Consider the following 16,728-nt stretch of genomic DNA (forward strand, 5'->3'; position numbering starts at 1 on the left):
CTGTATACAGCGCTGGGGGTTATATTACTGTATACAGTGCTGGGGGGTTATTACTGTATACAGCGCTGGAGATTATTACTGTATATACAGCGCTGGGGGTTATATTACTGTATACAGCGCTGGGGGGTTATTACTGTATACAGCGCTGGGGGTTATATTACTGTATACAGCACTGGGGGTTATTACTGTATATACAGCGCTGAGGGTTATATTACTGTATACAGCGCTGGGGGGTTATTACTGTATACAGCGCTGGGGATTATTACTGTATATACAGCGTTGGGGGTTATATTACTGTATACAGCGCTGGGGGGTTATTACTGTATACAGCGCTGGGGGTTATATTACTGTATACAGCGCTGGGGGTTATATTACTGTATACAGTGCTGGGGGGTTATTACTGTATACAGCGCTGGGGATTATTACTGTATATACAGCGCTGGGGGTTATATTACTGTATACAGCGCTGGGGGGTTATTACTGTATACAGCGCTGGGGATTATTACTGTATATACAGCGTTGGGGGTTATATTACTGTATACAGCGCTGGGGGGTTATTACTGAATACAGCGCTGGGGGTTATATTACTGTATACAGCGCTGGGGGTTATTTTACTGTATACAGTGCTGGGGGGTTATTACTGTATACAGCGCTGGGGATTATTACTGTATATACAGCGCTGGGGGTTATATTACTGTATACAGCGCTGGGGGGTTATTACTGTATACAGCGCTGGGGGTTATATTACTGTATACAGCACTGGGGGTTATTACTGTATATACAGCGTTGGGGGTTATATTACTGTATACAGCGCTGGGGGGTTATTACTGTATACAGCGCTGGGGATTATTACTGTATATACAGCGTTGGGGGTTATATTACTGTATACAGCGCTGGGGGGTTATTACTGTATACAGCGCTGGGGGTTATATTACTGTATACAGCGCTGGGGGTTACATTACTGTATACAGTGCTGGGGGGTTATTACTGTATACAGCGCTGGGGATTATTACTGTATATACAGCGCTGGGGGTTATATTACTGTATACAGCGCTGGGGGGTTATTACTGTATACAGCGCTGGGGATTATTACTGTATATACAGCGTTGGGGTTATATTACTGTATACAGCGCTGGGGGGTTATTACTGTATACAGCGCTGGGGGTTATATTACTGTATACAGCGCTGGGGGTTATATTACTGTATACAGTGCTGGGGGGTTATTACTGTATACAGCGCTGGGGATTATTACTGTATATACAGCGCTGGGGGTTATATTACTGTATACAGCGCTGGGGGGTTATTACTGTATACAGCGCTAGGGGGTTATATTACTGTATACAGTGCTGGGGGTTATTACTGTATAGAGCACTGGGGGTTATATTACTGTATACAGTGCTGGGGGTTATATTACTGTATACAGCACTGGGGGTTATATTACTCTATAGAGCACTGGGGGTTATATTACTGTATACAGTGCTGGGGGTTATATTACTGTATAGAGCACTGGGAGTTAAATTACTGTGTACAGTGCTGGGATTTATTACTGTTTACAGCTCTGGGGGTTATTACTGTATACAGCGCTGGGGTTATTATTACTTTATACAGTGCTGGGGCATATCACAGTATACAATGCTGGGGGTTATTACTGTGTACAGAGCTGGAGTTTATGCTCAAGGAGAGAAATATTTTTCCTGTTTGATAAAAGAAAGGAAGCTAAAATACACATTGGAGGACATGTTATGTATGGACGTTAGAGTTAATCCTGAATTTTATATGAAGCAGAGATTATGGAGGTTCTGCCCTCATGATATGTTGATATGTGGCAATTGCTGGTCAGTGATACCCAACGCCTATTTCTTTTGACTATGTGTAGCTAATAGCAAAAAAAACTGCAGCAAAAGTGGAAATAGACTGATGATGACATACAGATTCTGTTCCCAACTTGTCTTTGTAAATTGAGACCCTGAGGACTGTTGAGCATATCAATCAGAATGATGGTGCTAATCCTCTCAATTGTTCTAAAGAATTTGGGAGGTCAAACTGAGAATCCACAAGTAGCGTTGGACCTTTTACTGTTGCATCCAAATGAAGTCCAAACATTCTGTGTTGCATCAAGAATGTCTTGTTCTTTAGTCTCACAATACGACATGCTGCTACTTGGCCAATCTCTGTTCATCCATTATGTTATGCCCATCAGCAGAGAAGTATTTCCGGCAATTGATATACATAGGGACCACTCCTTGGGCCTCTACTCTTCTCTATCTACACCACTTCACTTAGAGAACACATATCTTCCTTTGGTTTCCAATATCATCTGTAGGCAGATGACACCCTAATCTATATCTCCTCTCCCGACCTTTCACCCTCTCTTCTCACTTGCCTCACTAATATTGCCTCACGAATGTCTTTCTGGAAATCGTGGATGGCGTTGCATTATCTGAAGCCCAGCTTCAACCGACAGACCAAGTTGGCTGCCTCGGTGTCACACTTGACTCTGCTCTCTCCTTCATCCCACACCAAATCCTGCCGCCTTCACCTGAAAAACATCTCCCGGATCCGTCCGTTCCCTTGAGATATCCCGCCTGGATTATTGCAACTCCCTACTAACTGGTCTCTCCATCTCCCACCTTTCACCGCTCCAATCCATCCAAAACGCTGCAGCTAGATTAATCTTTGTCTGTCACCGTCCCTCATCTGACGCTCCTCTGTGCCAATTGCTCCACTGGCTCCCCATATCCTTGTATATACCCCTGTCAGGTACCAACGTGACTTCTGGGGGTAGTTCTGTTGTGACTTTTGGCTCCCATCCCACCCACTCCTCCCAGTTAAGACCAGACCTGGTTAAACTTACCAAAGACATTAAATGAAAGATATTTTGGCAGCAAATAATAACATGTTAACAAGAGCGCTCCGAGCACCAGGGATTCTTGGGCTGTTGCCACCGACGGTTTACGTACAGAAATTAACAGTAGGTTGTGAAATTTCAAGGATTGTGGCACTGACCTGGTAAATGTGGCAGATTGTATCCTGTTTTCATGGTACATCTAGGGGTGTGCTCAATAAACTGAAAAAACCCTGAATATTAGATAACTTTTAGAAAAAAAAATCTAATAAAAAATCAAAACTATTGTTAAGTAGGTAGACATTACCCATTGGTTTGGATGTTCCAATGCATTTACCCACATAACCCCACATATACTCAAGATAAGTATTAGCAGAAAGGACATTGAGTGGGATCCAGACCTGAGTGAGGTAGCTTTGGGTACCCGGCAGGGAAGGCCCTGAAAACCGGTCAAGGTATTTATATCGAGTCGCCTCGCGTACATGGTCTGGTTGCCTTTCCTGAGTATTAGTCTTTGAACTCGTTCGATGCAGAGACCGTTGCATAAGTCTTTGGAAATTGGGCTTAAGGATATGAGTTTACACAAGCCACATGTTCGGCCCGGATCATTGTTATTACAGCCCCAATGCTTCAAATGGCCCAAGAGGGACACCGTTCTTTTAATGGGTGACATGAGCTTTACCAAGCCCTTTTATGTGACTTCAAGATTTATGTAACTGTGCGAAGCATTTAGAGCATAGTAACATAATAGTAACATAACTGTAAATTAGGTTGAAAAGGTACATCACGTTCCCCCTTCTACTGATCCTTCATGCTTTTGAGGCAAAAGGCGGCAAAAAAAAACCCTTCAATTAAGCTATTTTTTAAATTTTGCCACTTTGGGGAACAAAAATTCCTTATTGGCTACAAAAGGCGATCAGATTTCTCCTCAGATCAAGAAGCTCTAAAATATTAACGTTTATTCGGAAGAAGACTGTATTTTATTTACACAACTTGTATAAAGCCATTGCATTATGGAGGCTTTTAGGGCTATATTCTCATACCCATCAAATGGGGCACTGGGGTTGGAGAGGGGGCCACAGTGGAGTGAAAACGGGCATGGGAGAGAAAAGAGAGACACAATCAAGCTAAGAGTGTAGTGTGGTGTGTGTGTGTACATTACAGCTGTCCCCACACACACAAAGTCCACACTCACAGCAAAGCAAACTTTGCAGCAGCCATTACGTGCTATAATTCGTGTCAAACCGCCTGCCTCGCACTTTATATATGCATATGCAGCCCCTGCTGACATCATCGGAAACCCCTTGGGCTCAGTGTTGCCAACTGTCCCCTAGCACGAGCTCGTCCAATCCCGCCCACTTAAGTTTTAAGGCCCGCTTCCCTCACACGCCTGGCCCAATGATCGCAGGCCCTTCCGCCGCACCCTCCGTCAATCTACTTCTCCCGCCTCCGCGTCTTTACTCCGCCCTCCCCTTTCTCCTCCATTCCCGCCAGCCGAGCGCGACCAATAGGTGTCGCGGTTGGCTGTGTTGGCCCAATAGTGCTTGGCTTGCGGTACGTGTGGGTGTGGCGTGGTAGCAGCGCGTGCTGGCGAGGTTTCAGTCGCTGGCAGCTTGAGCGCAGTGCGGACGTGTCGCTGCTGAGTTCTGTCTCTGTGTCCGAGCGGCGGCGGGGTGACCGCCCGGGGGGTGAGGAGGGTCCGGACCGCTCTGCAAGTTACCCTCGCTTCGGGCTTCCGCTCCCTGCCTCGGAGTGGTGTGCAGACCCCCAGCCAGCCCCACCCCGCTACAGGAGAGAGAAGGACAAAGAACCGAGCAGCGTGAGTGTGAGCGGGAAGATGCGGAGGGATGCTCACCTGCGGGTATCGAGGAGGGAGTAGTGTTTGAGGGGGATGACGCTACGGATGGCGTACAGATGGAGGGTAGCCCGGGGGGGTTGCTTGTCGGGGTAGGTATAGGAGTAGGGGGGTGTCGATAATCGGAGTGACGCTGGGTATGGGAAGTGCATGTTTCAGGGGATCCAGCTGAGACGAGGGAGGCCGCGAACCGGGGTGGGGGGAGACGACAGCACGTTTGTGGGGGGAGTCTGGGTGTTGAAGGCCCCTGCGGTGATGGCATCTTTTGTGGGTTTCTGTTGGAATGATTGTGAGTCACGTGGCAGCGGTATTCCGGGGTCCTTCTGGAGGAACCAGTACCGTGATATACCGAGATTTACAGAGTAAGTGCCAACGACCTGGATCTGTGATTTGGAGTGTAGTGCGTCGTATTGGGGTGCACTCAATCTCCGTATGCTTTGGCACAGTACATGGCGTGGTATTGGGGTGCACTCAATCTCCGTATGCTTTGGCACAGTACATGGTGTGAGCTGCAGTGATGAAGTGTACCCCACTACTGGCAATACCCAAAGTGTGGGTCCCCAATGTCTCTTGCTTTTATGGGGTATCTGGCTGGAGACCTTGGCCTTTGTCTTCTGGGGTTGCAGGATTCACAAGTTTACAGTGATAATGGGGGGGGGGACTCCTGTGAGCCATATGGTGTGGTATTTAGCTCCTTGCAGTTCCTTGTAGCATGTGGAGTTGCGCTCTCTTGGGGTATATACAGAGTACATCTGGTGTTTCTCTCCATTGTGCCGGGGTAAACCTACAGCTGTGTGGGACGAATACTGCCCCTGGATCGCGCCACAAGGCAAAGATGAATGGCCGTTTGAGGACAGTGCTGCATGGAGGTCAGGGTGATGCTTTATCCCTGGGGTAAATCTTCACCCCGTGCAGCACTGCAGTGAAGTAGCTATGTAACACTGCAGGTTGAGGGCAATGCTTCATCCAAGGGGGTATGTAGTCTGCTGCTGCATCTTCAGGTAATTATATAGGGGGTAAAGATCAACAATGGATAAGTCTGTTCTGGAGCTTTACTGGGATGAGGTCCTCGAGGAGACTGGGCCTTCAGCGTGATGCTTGATAAGGTGTTTGGGAGGAACTGGCCTTGTGGTCACCATATAGATGCCTTATCCTTCAGGGCATGCAGTCTACAGGGGGCAGGAGATGGTTTGTGTTATTGGCTCTTTTTCTACCCTGTGCTACCCCACTATTAACCCAGCTAGATGACCCCCTAATGCCCCACGCTACCCCCCACTGGTGAAGGTGCAAACTGCGTTGGTGAGATGGTGCTATCTATGCAGCTGCGTGAGGCCTGGATATGTTCTTATCCTTTCTGTCCCGTGACTCCGTTTCTCCCCTGATGGGGCATTATTCTGTAGAGTCCACTTTTGGGCCACATTGTCTTCGATGCAGGACATGGTCTTCTGCCGGACCGGTGGCATCGGTCTGGTTCTTGTGTAACACCTGCAGACAGATGTTTGTCTCCACCTGTGTGAACGCCGGCCCCACACCTGTCTTACGGCTGGTAATACCTGGTTTGTAGTGAAACTTTACACTGATCCTCGGCGTGTTAGTCATCCGACGCTCTTGGGTTTCACTTGTGATGAATAAAGTAGGAGGTCCGCTGTCTGATGGGATCGCTGTTGGGGGGTGTGATCACTTCTCAGGGTTCTGTGATTTAAGGCCACGGTGTGATCTGCAGTGACATGTAGGGCAGGAAGGCACACTGTCTTGTCATCAGAGGGTGAGTACAGACTTCAAAGAAGTGTTCCACCTTGCGAGGCTGTTGCAGAGACTTGTAGAAAGCGCTTCGCGTTTGTCTGCGGCTTATTTTATTTGAAAGCAGGATTCCGGTGTTTTTGGTTAACTTTTTATCCACCCTGCGATAAAACCGACATTCGACAACATGGATTGCGTCGTCTGTTGTGCCCAAAGATGGACCGGGTCTATCCATTTATCGGACCTACGGCTGCTCGGCAAATCGCGAGGCGTAAATAGTCCTGTTCATCCCAGGGCATGCTAGCCTTCCTCCGGCATCAATAGCCTTCATTGTTTAGGAATCAAGCAACATCCTCTGTTGCGCCTCCGGTAGCCATATCTGTCGGGACACGGTATGGATGGACACCTCTTCTGCCTCATTACGTCTTGTCCTGCCTGCCCTTTAATGTCACCTTTAAAACACAATTTTTTTTTATTTTTTTTATTCCCACAAAACACTTTTATGATGTTTAATAATGTAAAAAAAAACCCAAAACCCTTATTCTAGAAAACTCTTCCAATAAGCGGCGGGTTAATAGTCTTTGGAGGTCAGTAGTTGATGGCACCAGGCAGTCTGGATTGCCTCATCTGCTTTTGCTGCTAATTATACGATGGGGCGTCAAACTTTGTAATACATTCTATAAGTGTGCCGTTCCCAGAACCCTTTAATGTTTGGGTTTTTTTCCCCTGCATCTAGTGTGTTTTTTTTTTTTTTTTTTTTTTTCCCCCCTCAAACAGTGACCCCCCCCAACTAATGAATTATTCATGGTAGGAGCTCAAAATTGCAAGTTCAGCCACATGCAAATCTTGAAGCATAGTTCCGTAGGAGATATCGGCGTCCGCGGAATCGCATGTCAGCTGGAAAAGCTCGTCGGATTGTCGGTCGGGTTTAACCCCCGGGGGGCACCGAAGGAAGAGCTCAGTGTTTATAGATTTCCTTTGCGGTGCCAACCGCTCGGACTGTGCCAATCATTCCTAGAATCAGGAAGCTGTTGTCTTTTATAAAGGGGCAACTTATCATTATACTTTAGATAAACGGTTGGCTAATTTCCCCTTTAAATCTCTACGTTACCTGCTAGGGTGCGTTTTTGAACCCTGAAACCTTAAGAGGCTCTTTTCCAGCTGTGTCGTGTCGGACCTGAGGGCTGTCCACATCCTAAAATGACTGACCCTAAGCCAGATCCTTCTTATTGCGAGCCAAATCCCAACAATGTTACAAATTAAATAATTACCATCTGCATTAAAAACTACACACCTTTTGTATGTACCATAAAATTACCGATCTTGGCTCCCTGTTACAAGGATTAGCATAATAATTCCTCCCCGATATGTTAATCCATCCCTTTTCGGTGGCTTAGTCTGGAAGCATTAAACTTTAAACATGAAGAGGAGAGTTCAGGGGTGGAAAGTAATTATGATGTCACGTTTGGGGTTTTGTTGGTTGGAAAAGTATTTCCGAAGCATTGACCCGGGTTCAAACTTTAGAGTCATGTTTTTCCATTCAGATGAGTTGAAGTTAAATTCATAAAGACTCTGGGTTTTCACGATCAGTCATCGCTCTGTGTTATGGGAAACATAGTTCCAAATGAGTTTTATGCCGTTGGTTTGCCTGTAACTCATGTTATGATTGGCTCTGGGCCGGTGCTCTACACCTATTGGAAGGGTGCGGGTCTTTAGTTAAAATTATAGTTGGTCCTGACCCTCTTAGAATAGGTGTGGGGTCACATCTGGGGCTTTGTCGGCTATAGAAGAGGGGCAGTTCCTTGGGGCAGTATATTAACATCAGCCCTCTACAATGCAATAGTTGCGCTTCTTCTGTTTGGCTCTATTTCATCAGCCAGAGAATGCAGCTCACAGCTGTGTGAAAACATTTACAGGGAAGTCTTCATTCTAGACCACGAGAAACTAACTTAAATTGACGGCTGCAGGTATTTTTTCCATCAAACGCTTACTAATTCGGTCAGATAATATAAATCCAGTGGCTGTAAACTAGCAACATGTAGCAACGTGTTACTACTTTGTGTGACAAAAGTGTCAAGAATGGCGCTACGTGTGGTCAGGGAGTTCTGGGCTTTTATCAGCCGGTTACTGAATGTCGTGACTGTGGCTGCTCTTGATGACAGAGGGTCTACGGCGATTGAGATATTTGGTTAGGGCGCCTACTGGAATTCCTTGCCCCCTTTAGTTTTTTTTGTTGGTGTTACTAAAGATTCCGTCACAGAAGCAGCTCGGATGTTGCCCTTTTTAGTGCATCCGCTTCCCGTAACTTTCGTTCTTTGATCGTTCCAAGCCGTCACAGCGCAATAACCAAACCGATGAAACTGTTTTCATGTCAACATATCTCAAGGCTGTTGGCGTTCTCGTAACCGTAGGATTTATTTGGTTCGTTGGGACCAATGAGTTCATTGTGGAAGAGGCCGGCACGGGAGAGCCACAAATACGCACTCACCGTACCATATGGGTTTATTAACCGAGGTAAGAATTCGGAGGAGAGTTAGAACCGGCCGACCCTGGCGAGTTCCTACCGGGATGGCCTAAGGTGGCCCCTTCGTTATGTGTAGCTTCGCTTGTGGCCCTATGATCCGTGAAACTCATACTCTACGGATGTTGTAATTTGCTCTCCAACCCCCTATGTGACTTTCTCGTCTCGCTTTCGGCTGCCTTCTTGGATAGCGGGAAGGGGTCTGAATCTGGAATGTACGGATGAGTATTCCTTGAAGGCAGAGTAACATTCCTTAGGAAACATGGAGGAGGAACAGAGCTTTTTGGAGGCCTCCTCGCCCGATATGTATTTATAGTATACCCGGTATGCTCTTTCTAGTATGTTTATGCAGTGGGTGGGACGCCGTATGGAGTTAATACCCAGCTTTCAATCCCAGCAAGAGCCTCTCGTACCCCCCCGAGGCAGGAGGTGTGAGCCGCAGACGTATGAAAGCGTGACGCATCCAGGAGCAGCAGCGTTCTTTGTAAAGGTGCTTTTATGTAGAAAGCGACTTTCAATCTAAGTTCTATATACATTTTTTTTTGTTTTTTACATTTTTTTTTTTTTGTCTGGCATAACATATGAAGAACAGACTAGCCCAGCATGTTCTGCGGTAAACTCAATAGTCCTGGGACTGGCAACCACCTTGGTTTGTGGTGATCGTTGCTGGTCCCTGACTCTACTATTGCCCCTGTTTCTGCCCTGCTTCATCGTGTAGTTACTCCTGTTCTTATATTGTGTGTAAAAAATGTATTTGCTTTTATTTTTTCTTGCGTGTTCACATTAGGGGATTAGCATGTAGTAGTAAGCGTGTTGCGCGACAGGTTTGTGTTCTAAAAAAAAAATGCAGGGTGTGGGGCTTAAGCCTGCCATCGCTTAAAATCACAGCATTAGCACATTATGGGTCCGCTGCCCCTCTCTGGGGGATGTGGGGGGTACGCGTGGAACCTGCTATAAAGAATGTTTGATGTCGCAAGACAGGGGCTCCCCCCGCTCTCGTACGTTGGTTTTAATCCTCTCCCTGTATCCTGTTGTGGCGCATGTGCACGTAGTATGACTTCCCTCTAAAAGACATTCTTGGGATATTTAGTGTCACATGATGTTTTCCTCGGTCATCGGGATTGCTGCGTACTGTCTGCAGCCTCTTGTCTCCTGAGTACGCACGTTGGCCAGGAATGGGTTAAAACACTCACATTAAAGTAAATGGCTGGAGACCCCCTGCGGCTTTGTCTGGCATTGGCTTACAGCTGGGCTGATGGCCCGCTATCGAAGCCTTTTGTTGCAGATTTGGTATTGAGGTTGCAGGGAAAGGGTTAAAAAGGTGCATGCGCCGTATTCTTCATCTGGTAGGAGGCGGAGCGCCTTGGTAACTCCATTAACCCCTTTGTGTCTGCACAGAATGAAGCCTGGGGCTGCTTCCCACAATATAACCTACCCGTTGCCTCTGCATTCCCCACCATCGCCCCATCCCATCGACTGTTCCTAAATTAACCCATGCCTGCCAGTGCAGCATTGGTCCATGACCTTTACGTATGTGCAGACCATGCGCCTGAGCAGCTCCTGATAATCTAACGTGTCCTTGGAGTTGTTCCTTTATTACTGGTGGAAGACCAGAAGAGGGGGGGATCTGCCAGGATTTTTGTGCTGATGCCGCATTCTTTCTGTAAGGTGGTCCGCCAGCATTGTTCTCCCAACAAGAGTCTGTCTGCCCTCCATCCTTTCCCTGATTCTAATGGCTTTCCTTCATTGTAACTGAGCAGGGGGAGGGGGGGCGGGGGCTGGTTTCAAAGAAACCCTTCTAGGTGATTAATGAAAAGGGGTTTTGCCTATTTGCTTATTGTGGAAGGGGGCAGTAGTGGGGGGAGGGGCTTTTTCTCGGCTGGGGGAGGTGGCTGGATGCAGCCTGTCCCTGCATCTCCTTTTGTGCAGCTCCCCGGGCTGCGGGGCGGATGGGGGAGGGACGCCTGTGGCTCCCCATGTAACATTACACGGAGCCTATTGTCTGCTGGATGCATCTCTGCAGCTGGGGGGGGGGGTTGTTGAGCAGCGTCATCGGAGGTAATACAGCATCGCCGGCGTGCATGGAGAGGCGAGGGAGGAGCAGCATGGGGGCTCTTTGTAACGTCAATGATGCTCGGCGCATAAAAATGGAAAGCTATTTCCCTTGTTTCCCACCAAGGCGACCCACGGCTGCGACGATCGCATTACTAGGCAATTTCGTTTAGCTCCACCAAGCTCACGACATAAGTGATTAAAACACATTACAAAGGGACCCCATCTCCCCAAAGCTTGGGTATTACACAAATAAAATCACACGGCGTACAGTTCAGTTATGCGTGGGTTAATCTCTTTTAGCAGATCAGCAGATCCATTTCTCATATTTTCCAACATGTCCGCATCCATGTTATCCCTTTTGTTTCCCGTGGAAGCCATAGTGGTGGGGATGGCCGGGCGCTTATCGTAGACTAGCTATGTCTGTTTCCAGGACCATCAATGGGCTATAAGTAGTCATCCAGCTGTTGGCTTTCAGGGTCACAGATGATCCTCCTAGGATCTGGTTTAAGGGGGGGGGGTCGAACTGGTGGGGGTTTTGATATGCTATTTTATTTTTTGCATTTCTTAGCCTAATTTTTAATTTCATATTTTCGCAGAAATCCTATTAGGGAGAAACCCCATATCTTTGTCCCGGAGCCTTTGAAGATGTGCAGCTCCAACGGCCGTATTTGGTTCCTGACAGACCGTAGAATAAAAGATGACTATCCCCAGCAGGAGATCCTGCGCGCTCTCAAAGCAAAGTGCTGCGACGAGGACTTGGATTTCCGTGCGTTGCTCATGGATGAAGTGGTGCTGACTGTTGAGCAGGGCAATTTAGGTGAGTGAGCCTCGTGTAATTGTGGTCAGTGCTCATACACGCCTTACACTCACATCTCCTCTAAGACATTAACCGATCTCTGTGCGGATCCATTCCACTGATTATGGCCGACCCTGTAGACTGATCCATTTTAGTGACTGCTTGTAGACAGTCTGAATGTTGGTCAGCAGGAGGGTTTACATTTGGCCTCTCTGGCATAGCTACATGACACTTTATGCAAATGACAGATTTGCATAAGGGGCTAGAAGCAGCCAATACATCACTAAACCACTTTTTATCTTGATTAGACGTTTAATGCTTATCTGCAAAGCCATGCGTCAATTAAAATTCCGTTCTGCAGTGATTTGGGGCTTTACATCGTTGTATTCCGAGACCAGTGAGTGAGGTCAGAGATTACCTAGAAGTCTCCACGCTGATCATATGATGGCGGCTCAGCAGACAGGGCCCATCCCTACCGGGTTTGATCTTCTCAGTCTCTTTCCTTGTGACTCTTTAGTCCCCAGGCTTCTGCAGAGATGGGGTTTTTACCCCGCCAGTGTTGAGTAAGCGCCCCCTGTCTTTGTTTCTGCGTTCTCTTGTGCTGTCTCTCCTCTCGTTGCTTTGTGTCTCTGAAAGCGTGGGCGTCCCGTTGCTGCCTTTCCTCCGCATCCATCCTCTTCTCTCTATATACACACGCGTTGCATTCCAAATTGTAACCAGTTTGTCAGAGTGAAGAATGTAAAGGAGGGGAGGGTGGTGGTGGTGGGATCACGAGACCAGTGCCGAGCGCCCCCCCTCCTCTCAGCGCTCACCCCCCCCCTCCGGATAAACTTCCTGCCAGCTGACCTGTCACAGGAAAAAATGCGGAGGATCCAGTGAGGAGCAGCGTGCCGGAAAACTGGCAAACGCTCCTTCGTGTGGGCAGGATAAGCTTTTACAATAACTGTTGGCATTGGAACGGTCTGGGTGGGCAGCTTTCTCCTTGCCGCCCTGGCAGAGGCGATGGGTACGCATTTTATAAAGAAGTAGGAACCATAGTGTAAATACAGATTCATATTATATTAGTAAATGCAGGTTGTGTATCCAGGGTTTTCCAGTTAATAAAAGAGGTTTCTGCAGATTTAAATATAGCTATATATTTAAAGGGACTGTCTATTGTACCAAACAGCCTCACCAATGATAAAGGCACGTTAAAGTGCACATCGGCTACCGCCACCTACCAACAAAAAGGACCTGCCGGAAGCACAGCCTCGTAGCCAATTACTAAGAATAAACGGGGCTGCTGTCCGTGCGGGGGTCTCATTAGACCCCCCTGGAAACCCCACGTGAGCCAGTGCTGGGGCTGGCCGACCAAGTTTCCATGCGCACAAACGCATCTGACCGGACTTATCTAATGCCAACCAAGACCCCGCAGGGCATGGAAAATGTATGTGTGTGATATATGTATATACAGTGTGTGGATATACCACTTTAAACAGCAATTGTGTATTAAGGGTTGTATGACTGTGTATGGGCCGTCACACATTGTGTAGTTTTAAAGTATTGAGGGGGCATTTAATTCATTTTAGGGCAAGTAATGAAAAGGTTTGCTTCACAAGCCCGTAAAGCGGAGTCGCCGGCCCTTCCCTCCGCTTTCAGTTCCCAATCATGTATTCTGCGAGACGCCTCCCTGTCTCTGTGCAATAAGAAACGCTCTCTGCTTCCCTCCGCCGCTCGCTCTCTGCTTCCCTCCGCCGTCTGCAATGCGGCAGCCGTAAAAGTAGCAGCGATACGGTGGGGAGGAGCAGGGAAAGCGGACTTCCAAGGGCTGTCCTCTGCGATGCTTTAACACCAGCCGTTTATGTAGCCGGTGCCTAGTGATTTCTTATTCAGCCTCTCCTTATAGAGAATCGATTGCTTCTCGTGCCAACGCACCTTCCTGCCCCCTAACCCCCTCTGTGCCCCCTGACGTAGGGGCAGATCATCTTTAATCCTGGTTGCGGAAGGTCGGAGGTCAGCGAGCGCCACACAATAAACACAGGCCTGGGTGGACGCAAACATAATGCGGCTGCTTTCAGAGCTCATGGATGTGTGAAGCTGGCGTTTTTGTCGAGGACCTTCCTGTTTCTTTGCTGACCGAGCAAACCCCATTTCTGCTTTTATTTTTGGTGTGCTTTTTATACATTGCTCCTCAAAGTTTCTGACATTGTATATTAATATATATATATTATATATTTATATTATATCAATCTCTATTGCGGTTCCTGGCTTCTAACTTTACATTGGTTTGTCCTGCCCTGTTTCAATAAAAAAAAAATTAAGAAAATGTGCCATCTGTAGTCTCGCCGGTCCAGTTTGTTTTTGGTTGCCGTTTACGGGCACGAAATAAAGTGTAATGATATATATATTTTTTTTCTTTCCTGTTTAGGGCTGCGTGTGAATGGAGAATTCATCTCCGCCTACCCCCAGGTGGTGGTTGTCCGCGTACCTACGCCATGGGTGCAGAGTGACAGCGACATAACTGTCCTCAGGCACCTGGAGAAGATGGGCTGCCGTCTGATGAACCGGCCCCAAGCCATCCTAAACTGTGTCAATAAGTTCTGGACGTTCCAGGAACTGGCTGGTCATGGCGTACCTCTTCCAGACACCTTCTCCTATGGTAAGAGGTGGTTGCCACGTTCTAGGCTAATGGGGCATAAGATTTACAGAACGCTTATACTCGGCCGGATGTGTCCTGAGGCTGTTGGCCTTTGTAGATCAGCATTGGAAAAATGTACTTGTGCATTGTGAACATTTTTTGTTAATTTACTTGTAGGAGGCCATGAAAACTTCTCAAAGATGATCGACGAGGCGGAAGTCCTGGAGTTTCCCATGGTGGTGAAGAATACTCGAGGTCACAGAGGTGTGTACTCAATATGCAGACTTTTACGTAAGGTGATGAATAGGGTACAAAGCAGTTTTCCGGTCTACGTATGTTTACCTCGTACGTCTTTAGATCTGACATCAGTGCTGAGCTGAAACAAAGCACGCAAGTGACGCCTCTGATTTCAAAATCCCCCCCTTTACGGCTCCTTTACGCCTTATTTACCATTTATTTTTGCGTCTGGTAGGTAAGGCTGTGTTCCTAGCCCGGGATAAGCACCATCTGTCAGACCTGAGCCACCTCATCCGTCACGACGCTCCCTACCTGTTCCAGAAGTACGTGCAGGAGTCGCATGGCCGGGACGTGAGAGTCATTGTTGTCGGAGGTCGAGTTATTGGCACGATGCTGCGCTGCTCAACCGATGGGAGGATGCAGAGTAACTGCTCACTAGGTATACTCGCGATGAAATCTATTTACCTGTGGTGTCGGCAGACTTTGTTCTGGGAATCTAGATCTGGTGCCCCCCGTCCCGTGTTTCTATCCCCCTCTGAGTCATGCCTCCTTAACTTGCCACGTTCTAGTTTTAACGCATGTTCTGCGTTGCTCTTTTCTTGACCCAATTCTTCATCCCTCTTAAAACAGGAGGTGTTGGCATGATGTGCACGTTGAGTGAGCAAGGGAAGCAGTTGGCAATACAGGTCTCCAATATCTTGGGCATGGACGTGTGCGGCATCGACCTACTGACCAAGGAAGATGGCTCCTTCTGTGTGTGCGAGGCAAACGCGAACGTGGGCTTCATCGCCTTCGACAAAGCCTGCAACCTGGATGTGGCCTCGCTGATTGCGGACTATGCCTTGTCGCTTCTACCCAGCCGACTGACTCGACGAATGTCCCTCCTCTCGGTCGTTTCCAGCGCAAGCGAGACCAGTGAACCCGAGCTTCCTGGTGTAGCTTCCGGCACGGGGATTGACGTCTCCGCTCCACTTCACCACCACCACAACCACGAGGCTGGCGACAGCATGAGTGCCAGCTCCAGCTCTGTGGACAGTGACCCAGACACTGCCACGGAGAGGGAGCTCCTCACTAAGGGATCCATTTTTAACATGAACCAGCTTCTCGCCAATGAAATCAATCTTTTGGTGGAGTAGAAGACGGGGAGGGGGCAGAATTGGGGGGAGGGAGGGTGGGAGGTGGCCGCCTGTTGGGTTTACAGCACGTGTAAATATTGAAGGGGCCATTATTGCTGGTGTTGGGGGGGGTGAATAGGGTTGGAAGGGAAGGGTTAACTTGCAACTCCCTGTTGTGGATGAGGCTGCGCCACTGAGCTATGAATTGGGGAGAGGGTTATGATAGGAGACGGGAAACCACTTCTGCTATATTATAAGGGACCTGACATTTAAATATCTTATAATGGCAAAAGCGTAGCCGCTAACAGCCCCGATAAATGCAGCCCTTAACTGCATGGAGGAAGGCTCGAGGAGTCATGTTTCTGGCTTAAAATCTGTTTTACGAGATGTCCTTTCAATACGGCTGCCTTGTTGCTCTGCCATTACATCCTATAAAAAATCCTATTTTCTTGATGGTCCCTTGTAATCTGGCGATAAGAAGCTGGTTACCTATTCAGGCGAATGTCCGGTATACGGGACTTGCCACGCAAGTGATTTGGTGGGGTGGGTTCTGTCCTAACTGCATATAGTGCTGCTGACGCATGTCCCTTGGAGTAACACATTTAAAGGCTGGGGTGCGACATAGACTGTCTTGTACCCCTCCTATACGCTGCATGTGCATGTAATATCCCTTCATGTATTACTGCAAAGCTCCCCCCCACCATTCTGGACAGTGATGGTGTGCGACCTGTAAAGTCCTATTCCTGGTCACGTTAACCAGCGTCCCAGGGGGGTTCATCCTCTGCTACGTCTGAGCGCCCCAAAGTTTTCGCAGCTGGTTTTTGGAGACCCACAACCGGTGCTGTCACTTCTGTGGACCGAGACTCGGTACAATCATCATGTCCTGAGACATTGGCTTAGGACGTGTAGAATATTGATTAGACGCCCTAAAACTAACAGTATTATCT

At 47.9% G+C, this 16,728-nt stretch overlaps 1 protein-coding gene across 1 annotated transcript; it reads left to right on the forward strand.

The window, feature by feature from the left end:
* Positions 1-4,463: 4,463 nt before the first annotated feature.
* Positions 4,464-15,810, forward strand: RIMKLB (ribosomal modification protein rimK like family member B). Its single transcript, XM_053450346.1, has 6 exons — positions 4,464-4,664; positions 11,613-11,833; positions 14,220-14,450; positions 14,607-14,693; positions 14,902-15,105; positions 15,297-15,810. Exons 2-6 carry the CDS (start codon positions 11,662-11,664, stop codon positions 15,800-15,802), a joined length of 1,200 nt encoding a protein of 399 aa, XP_053306321.1. The 5' UTR covers positions 4,464-4,664; positions 11,613-11,661; the 3' UTR covers positions 15,803-15,810.
* The last annotated feature ends 918 nt before the right edge of the window (positions 15,811-16,728 follow it).

Source organism: Spea bombifrons, chromosome 11 (genome assembly GCF_027358695.1).
Source record: "Spea bombifrons isolate aSpeBom1 chromosome 11, aSpeBom1.2.pri, whole genome shotgun sequence".
Taxonomy (NCBI): domain Eukaryota; kingdom Metazoa; phylum Chordata; class Amphibia; order Anura; family Pelobatidae; genus Spea; species Spea bombifrons.